The sequence below is a fragment of the Tetrao urogallus genome (assembly GCF_951394365.1).
Source record: "Tetrao urogallus genome assembly, chromosome: 7".
NCBI lineage: Eukaryota > Metazoa > Chordata > Aves > Galliformes > Phasianidae > Tetrao > Tetrao urogallus.
The window spans coordinates 32,067,290-32,076,188 of record NC_136820.1 but is presented as its reverse complement, the minus strand read 5'-3'; the positions used below and the strand labels follow the sequence as shown (position 1 = coordinate 32,076,188).

General features: G+C 44.2%; 1 protein-coding gene across 1 annotated transcript in view; it reads left to right on the top strand.

Annotated features, from left to right (window-relative positions):
• Window positions 1-622: 622 nt before the first annotated feature.
• Window positions 623-8,899, top strand: part of ST8SIA6 (ST8 alpha-N-acetyl-neuraminide alpha-2,8-sialyltransferase 6) — a gene marked incomplete at both ends in the record, with an annotated part of 32,712 nt that continues 24,435 nt past the window's right edge. The window contains 2 exons of the mRNA XM_079538378.1: window positions 623-717; window positions 929-1,024. Coding sequence (XP_079394504.1) covers window positions 623-717; window positions 929-1,024 — 191 coding nt within the window. The remainder of the gene's footprint in view (window positions 718-928; window positions 1,025-8,899) is intronic.

Here is an 8,899-nt window from a genome sequence, read left to right as displayed (position 1 = left end):
TCTTAATACAGTGCTCCTCATTAACGAAGCCCTGCCGTTTCACTAGGCTTCACATAGCAGCATCAGCCTCACAAGAGCAATGCTATTCAACTACTCGAAAAGGGCGTGCAAGCTTGCAGGCAGACAGACGGTCATTTACTCAAAACACTGTAGAGGTGTTCTATACATAAAGAACGTGCTCGGTGTCATCTGTACGTAACATGAAGAAATACCACGGCACAGCGACCCGGACGCCGGGACGGGCCGCCCGCTTTCCCACGGTAATCCCTCGGCGAACCCCCGCACGGCCCTTCCCTTCGTCTTGCGGAGCCAGTAGTACCCATGGCGGCCGCCAGCCCCAGCATCCCACCCGCCCGAGGGGGAGGCTGGGCGGAAGGGGCGGTGTGCCCTCAGGGCTCCCGGCTGGGCAGGGCCCGCAGCCCCGTGCGGCACGGCGCCGAGGCGGGAGCGAGGCGGGAGCGAGGCGGGAGCGGGCCGGTAGGGGCGGCGCGGGGCTGCGGGCGAGGGGCGGGGTGGGGCGGAGAGCACCCGCGGCTGCCATGGCCGCCTCCCCCTCCCCGCCACCTCCCTTAAATACTATGGGGCGGCCGTAGCTGCGGCGGGAGCCGCTGCCGAGTGCACCATGCGGGCTGTCATCGCCTTCGCCACAGCGCTGGGCAGCACGCTGCTCGGCGGCTGCCTCCTGCGACTGGGCGGCGAGCGGCCCCTCCGAGCCAGGTAGGGGCCGAGGGGCCTCGCTCAGGGGCGGAGGAGCCTGGGGGCGGCCGGGGAAGGAGGAGCGGCATGGGGCGAGCTCACTCCGTCCCGCGCGGTGGGCTCGGCTCGCGGCTCGGCAGCCGGCGGGGCAGCGCCCGGCGGGGAGCGGCTGTCGCCCGGTGGCGGCTCTCGCAGGCTTTGACAACTTTTGTTATCCCGTCTTGTTTGTCAGGGGCTGGGAGGAGGAGGCAGAGGTAGCGACCGTCACTCCGAAAGTGGTGCGAGCCCTCAGGTTTCCTCTAACGTCCCTTCCTCACGCTGAGAACAGGTAGGGACTCGGCGCTGCAGCTGCTGGCGGGGCGGTTTGCTCGGGAAGGTGTGCGGGAGCTTGCTTCAGTTCGTGCATCCTTTTTCGAGTAGCTCAATCGGAGGGAGCGTAGGGGCTTATTAGACCGAGAAAGTGGAAATTCCCGTTAACTTCATTATATTATTCGCTAATAGGGCCTCTTAATGACGGCTGTTACTCTGTCTTTGGTTTTGATCCCGATAAAATGTTGCATATGACAGCTTTGTTGCCACATGATGTAGAAAGTCCTGGATGCTGTGTGCCAGGTGTCTCTAATTCTCCTCCCCAGGAAGCTGGAGCTGGGTAGCATTACAATCGTTTTGGAATGAATATTTTATTAAAAACGCAGATTTCTCCCAAAGGCCAGGTATGTGAAGGCTCTTTCATTTTGTACAGTGCCTTACTTCTCAGGAGTCCTTCCATCTGGTCTCACACCTTGATCTTTTACATCAAGTTGGATCTTTGCTTTGCAGCCTATTATTTCATGCTGTGCAGGTTCGTGTGAAAATAATTGATAGAATAAGCTGTCAAACAAGTTGCGTGAGCAATTATCAGCATTAACCGCAAGGTTTTGTTCTCTTGAATCTTCACACGCTGTGGGAAAAGTAACAGTGCAGAACAGGATGGAGTCATCCACACATGAGATGTTGCTGTGTAAGAAGTAGTTTGTAAATATTTTGCTATTCTCTTCTGCTCTATATAGCCTTATTAACATTGTAGTTCCAGTTATAAAAATAGAAAGAACTTGCGAATTGGGTCTTTAACTGAAATTGTGATGTCCTGGCTGTATTGAAGTCAGTGGTGACAGTGCAGTTAGCCTTACTGAGACCAGTGTTTCACACAGCCTCCTGAAATGTGAGGTTGAAATAGCGTATGCTTTCCCTGAGTGAATCCAAGGGACAATAGTCTAAATAACCATCGCAGCATGTAGTTTCTCACATGTATCAAGTGAGAGCTCCGGTGCCCCGTGCTTCAAAATTTGGAACTATTGTAAGTTTAAAATGTCATTCAGAATTAGAGTGAAACAAAAGGAACAGGAGCAGGCTTCTAACTACTGTTACGTTCTTCTGGCCTGCTTCTCTTTCCTGTGTTAATTTTTTCCCTTTCTGCTTTTTTTTTTTCCTCTTTTCCACTCCTTGCTATTTATTGGTTTGCTGTATGTGCTCCATTCTGCTTTGGGTTCTATAGCTGTCATTTTTTCTCATTTCTGCTCTGTTTTGTGTTATGTCTGTGGTTCCCCTTTGCAACAGTCTTCTCATACTCAGCCTTTCCCCGTTAGTTTTCAAGCTGCAGCCTCCTGCCACTCTTCTCTGTGCTAAACCATGGAGTCAAATTGACTAGAAATTCTGGCAGAGAGCACTTCAGAGAACAGAGCCTAGCCACTTCCCATCTGCTCTTAGTGCACTCACAACAGAAGCAAAGAAAGTGTAAGCAACACATGCTGAAGAGGGATGAAAGGTCATGGCATGTATGGGTCAGCTGGTAATCTCTATAATAAGTCAAGTGAGTATGAGATTTTAAAAGAATATTTTTTGTTAAACTGCTTGGAGGATTTTGACACCAATTTGAGCTAGTTTTCCTCAGCCTGAAGTTGTATGTTTAGTGGCTAAGTGACTGTAGAATTGCAACAAGTAGATTATTTGTCTGAAAAGTTTCATTTCACTGTATCTCCTATAGTGATGGCTGTAGTGTCTTTGGAGGGAAGGCTTACTGGTGGAACCAAGGAGGGGATGTTCTTTCTCACGTGGGTGGCTGTGCTCAATAGGTTGTCCTGACAGTAGTCTGTGGTGCATTTGATATCTGAAGGAGAGAACTGCTGGAGTGACCAGGGGCTGTGTCCTAATCTAGCGAGCAACTGGAGTGGGCAGGGAGCCATGCTGGAGGGATTTGATTCAAACAACAGCTGGACAGGGCCTGACTGAGGGCTATGCTGGAGAGATGCGATCCGGAGAGCATCTGGACTCATTCAGGAGATTCAGACCAATCCATCCATGATGGAGGTGGATGATGTGGGCAAGAGGAATTAGATTCCAGTTTTCAGTGGGATTCTGCTGTAGAATCCATGAGTATAGCAAAAGGGCAAAGAGCCCATGACTGAAATACACTGTGTAGGTATTAGTGAATTTTTCAGATGAGGCAGTGTTAGTATGGTGATGCTAAAACCTATGAACAGTCTATTGGTGCATGCTTTCCAATTGTAGTTCTCTCAAAATACCCTGAGGGTTTGAATAGCAGTGCCTTGTTGTTGTGTCCCGTCCTGCATAAGAGAGTGTGTGTATGTGTTAGGTCACATCACTTCATCAGTCAGACTCATTTTTCTGGCAAGCAAATATTTTTGTCCCCAGCTTTGGTGGGAGGAAATTTAAAAGAAAAAAAAAAAAAAGGCACTTTCCTTGTTGAGCTCCAGTCAGTTAGTAAATGATTTTCAAGTATCGCAAACAAACCACTGCTCTTATTGTGATCTCTTTTGCTGTTGGATGCAGATTTGTAATCAAACATCTCTTGAAGAATCTCCAAGCCCTGTTATGCTGCTGCCTTGCAATAATGTAAGCTAATCTGCTCTTTCAGATTGAGTAATTCTTTTACAAGGATGAAATTGAAGGATGAAAGGATGAAAAGTAGGGATTGGTTCAGAATGCCTTAGATTTCTAGGCAGCTGCCATGCACAGCAGTATTTAACTAGATGGAGACTAGGCACCTGAAGTTCTCTGAAGATCTGATCTTAGTAACCTTGAAGATGTGGTTTGGCTCTTACAGAACATTTCATACCTCTTTTCCTTGTTAAATGTTAGAAATGTCAATCGATGTGTCTGCCTCTACAATGTGATTGCCAGTTTTTGACTTGGGCTAATTTCAGTCTGTATCTGTTATAGAAGGGTTTCTCACTGAAAACACAACCATTGTTAACAAGATTTCTTTAGCAGTCCCCAGATTTCTCCATGTGAGCAGTATCATTTATTTTGCAGAATCGTCGTTCTCTGGCAAATCATCATGCCTGTGCCTTATACCATCTTCTCGTGTTTTAAGCGTACCTGCAAGTGCAGCTTAAACTTGCATAAGCCAACAGTGCATCCAGAAGCAGTCCTACACTTGTCCCACCTTTAGGCACTCGGTTCTCTCCCTCTGCCCCCATGTGTGATAGCATACTTGTTTGTGTCATCTCGGCATTAACAGCAAAAGGGAAGGCTCAGGGCTGCTGGTGCTGTTCAGGGGAGGATGTCTGTGATAAGAGGATCTGAGTAGTACTGTCTCTGTCATGAAGCTCAGAGTGTGCTACGTTAAACCTGAAATTCTAGCTCCTTTCGTGGCATGTGGAGCAGGTAAATAATGCCAGCTGCTACAGGGAAGGTGAAAATAGTCTTCTCAAGCACCATGTGTATGCATTTTATATACAGATATTAACAAGGCAGCAGTTCGTATCGCTTATTTTAGGGCATTTGCTTACTATTTTCCTAGCTATCTCTGCAGGTTCAAGGAAAGCGCAGTGTGGAGACTATGGAGGTAATTGAGCGGTGGGAGGAAGTGATTGAGGAGCTATGAGTAAACAAGTTAGTATTGATACAGTGTTTCACAATTCTCATTTCTCCAGTTCCTCCCTCAGCAGCAGATCTTTATGCAGGCCTAGGGAATAAACAACTATTCCTAATTAACTATGCTACGGAGACCTGTACATTCTGTCTGCTGTCAAAATATTGCATTTTGGCAGGCAGAAAGGGAAGAAGAGGCAGACTATTACGGAGATTATAAACAGTAGCGTAGTGTGTTGCACAAACAATTTGCTACGGTTTAGATTAGTCAGCATTGGTGGCCCTTTACTAATTTTACTGCTGTCTTAGTATTCATTCCCCTCATTTCCAAGTGATGCATGCAGACATGTTTTAAGAGCACATTTCTAATGCGTGCCTCATGTATTAGTTCTGTCTAAATGAATAGGTGTTCAGTTGAAATCTGCTGCCAGGACGTATTTATGTTCTGACAGTGGTGAAAGGTTTCCCAGTCTTTTTCTGTTCTGTTTACTTGGTCCAAGTGAAACTGCTCTGTCATTCTGTCTATCACACACTGCTGTAACATCATTTTGGTGTAAGTACCTTATTTTTTTCACTTTACCTGCTATGAGAGTCTGGATATTGCTTTTCATGTTGTATGTCATACAGTTAATGGGTTTTATAAATAAAAGAATATCTGATGTTACGTATAATGCTAGTGAACACACTGAAGGTCTATCAAATAATTTCAGAATGCAGCTTGTCTTAAAGACCTGATTTAGCATTCCTTAGATAAGCAAAACCTCTGGGAATTTGAGCAAGGATAGTAGGAGAGGTCTCTTTCAGTTACTGTGATTAATGTTGCAAGACAAATTCTTAGTCCTACAGCTTGATAGAGCCATTTTTATAGTCCATTTCACCAAGGATTTAAATGGCATATTGCCTTATTAATCAAGGTGTTGTGAACCTTAAAAGCATTGCTATATTCTTATCATCTGATTCATTTGAAGTGGTGTCAAAGATAGCAACAAAAAGCAACCTTGCTAGAGAAATGTGGGTTACAGGTTTTTGATGACTAGTATTCAACTAGTTGAGTATGGGATTCAAATATAAATGAATCTTTTCAAGGGAGAAAGTAAGTCAGCAGGAATTCACAATCTGTATGGTGTTGTTTGATGCCAGAAGGGTATAAATGTACAGTTTTGCAGGCAGAAATTGTCCTGTTTAGCTGAAGAAGCTCAACTGGAATGCATTTCAGAGGTTCTGTGCTGTTTCAGGGAGAAAAGAATGGAAAGACAGAGGGGTTCTGCTGGGCAAGGAGTAAATAAAGCCAGTCAGTAGGATTTTCCTCTGATGTGGAGTGTGGCCTTATCTCCCTCTGAAATTAGGGGTGGAATTCTTGTTGCTTTTAGTGCTGCCAGTCAGCCTTGCCTTGAAGTCTTCTGAAAGTCTCTTCACGTTCTTTCAATTTTTACAACTGTTTTTGTAGGAATTTACAGGACTGGCCTTTCAGCCCAGGGCATATCTTTGTCTTTGTTATAGTATAATTCACAGCACTATGCTTCTGATTTTTTTTTTTTTTTTTTTTCCCTATTTTTTCCTACTGTCTATCTTTTTTTTTTTTTTCCCATCCTTTTACCCTCTATCCATTTATCCATTTTCCTACTCTGATTATTGTGTGTGGTTTTTTTTTTTTGTTTGTTTGTTTGTTTTGTGGGGGTGGGGAGGGATGAATTTGTTTTTAAAGGGCTTCCCCTTTCTTTTTCTTGCTGTATCACCACTCCCCTCAGATTCATGTTAACGGAAGTACCTGGTGATTCCCTGCACTAAGGCTCCTTCTAGTCTTGGAACTGAAGGCGCTAGGCACAGTAAAATGGACTCTGCACTTCGCTTACAGTTTCTCAGTTTCTAGGGGTATCCTGGAACAACCTGCTTCTCCAGTCCAGTTGGTAGAACATGATTACAAATGGGATGATCAGATGACTGTTTTTCTCCTAATTCCCTGTTTTCTTTCATTTTTTTAATCACCATTCTCCCAAGGAAATACAGGTTCTTCTTGAGCTGGACACACAGACTTAGAGATTATTCACCATGGGCAATTCATTTCCCATTGATTTTTTTGTTAAAATGTCTATTTTGTTTGTGTCAAGAGAGTCTCAGGACCTAGGCTCCATCTGAAGTTATTGCATGGAAGTGGGTGAAATCCATGTCTTGCAGGTTTTTGCAGTTTAAGGAAATGTTGTATGTTGTCTTACTGTGAGTAAAATATAGAACAACAACATGCTGATAAATATGGCATATGATCTTAACGTACTGTGGCTTTATTAAAGTACAGATGGTGTACTTTCTAAGTACCTAGAATTGTCATAGGAAGGATGTGGCTCCCAAGCTGTTAGTATGTGATTTAAATAAATAAATGAATAAATAAATTTGGCTTTGAGAACATCTAGCAATCTAAGGGAATTTTAGCAGAAATGGCCATTTTGCCTGTTTTGCATGTTTAAGCCAACAGAATATAACGTGGTTTTCACTTCGAGTTCTCATTTAGTTTAAGAGTTTGCAAAATGAGCTGCATGTCACCAACCCGTGAGGCCCGTTATCTGATTGCATTGAAGAAGTTGTAGTGCAGTTCTCAGTATTGCACCGAGACTGTCATCCTCTAGATAAATTCATTTAGTGATAAATGTTGCCTAGCATGACTGTCCAAAGTGATGAAAAATCTAATCTGAGTCTGATGTCTGCATAACTCTGCTATGAATAATGCAGTAGAAGTCTGGAATGCCACTTGCACACCCCTTTATGTTTGAATGCAAAAATTTTCCACTCATGTGAAGCAGAAGCCACTCTAATGATGAAACAGGCATTCAGAAATTTCACCTTTACTGGAAGAAGTCATTGTTTGGTGTGTCTTGGAAAAATAGTTGTATTTATGTATCTTTCTGCACCATACAAAGACTGTTGAGTAAATTTTATAGGGAAGAATACACAGAAGAAGCATTTTGGTCATCTGTTTTCTGCCTGCGTTGTATGGATAAAAAATTTGGGTGAAAAATCACGTTGGAGCCATTTTCACCAATCTTTGTATGGGCTGTGGAAAGGGAAGGCTCCTTATTGCTTTTCCTCCCACTGACGGCTTTAAAACTGATGTAATGTAAAAAAAAAAAATGGAACCATAATTTATTTTGCTCATTCTTTTTTATCTTTTCCCTTTGTGAATTTTTCAAGTCTTGAAAATGCGTGCATAAAAAACAATTGCACGTGAAATAAACAAGACAACTCACTTCAGTTGATCGCAGCACTATGAATTTAAAGTGTTAGAAGTCTGTTGATTAAAGCTTTTATGTGGTTGAGAGAATGTTATTCACTGCCTCTGCTGACCTCAGGACATAAATTACCAGGAAGCTGTAAGGATCTTGTAGTGAGTCCCTGTGCAGAGCAGAATCCTCCTTGTGGCAGGCTGGTCGTCCTCCAGCTGTGCCTGCAGGTGCCCCAGCAGTGCTCTGGGTACAGCTGCCAGCCAGCTCCTGCCTGCCCAGCACTCTGTGCTGGAGACCTCTCCTCTGCCCAGCTGTGGCCCAGGAGGGCTGTGGCCACTTGTACGGCCAGCAACTGGTGTCTCAATTCCTCAGCTGCCTTAAAAGACCATTTACATCAGTAACATGCACTTGATTTATTGTAATGATTTTTTTTTTTTTTTTTTTTTTAAGACACTTTATACAGCTAAGCTTTGCTTGTAGCCATTTTGTTTAAACTGTGCCTTCAGAAGGATTGTTTTCAGCTTATTTAGAAGCATGGCAGAGGAAGCATGATTTATAGTAACTAAAGTTGTTTGGGAACTGGTCCACCTGCTGCTTCTGTCTACACAGAAACACTCGGGCCAAGCTGCAGTAAACCCATGTATCTGGGTTGTAAGCAGGGCATCTGCTGTCACTTACTGTGTCAGGTCTGTGGAGCTGTGTACCTGACCCTCTGAACTGCGTGCTTTGAGAGCCTTCTGCCTTCACATTTGTATGTCATTCATTGAGAAAATAATTAGATAAGAAAGCTGAATGCGAAATCGGCGGTGGAGCTCTCAGCAGGTAGTGCCAGCTGTTACTGTCTGTTACAGCCTCTGCAGAATTGAAAGGACAGGGGTTTACATTGTCTTCTTACCATTCCCTTGAACAAGGGACATGCAGACTGCATCGTTCCCCAGGGGCACTGGATATGTGGTGGAAAGATGCTGAGAGCTGATCTCTCTCTGCAGCATGCTTCAGGGATGAACTGCTACCTGTTTATGGGGAATGGAATGAGAAGAAAAGGTGCTTTATGACATTTCTTCCCTTGTCATAGCTATGAAAATGCCAGACAGTTTAGTACCAGAATAAACAAA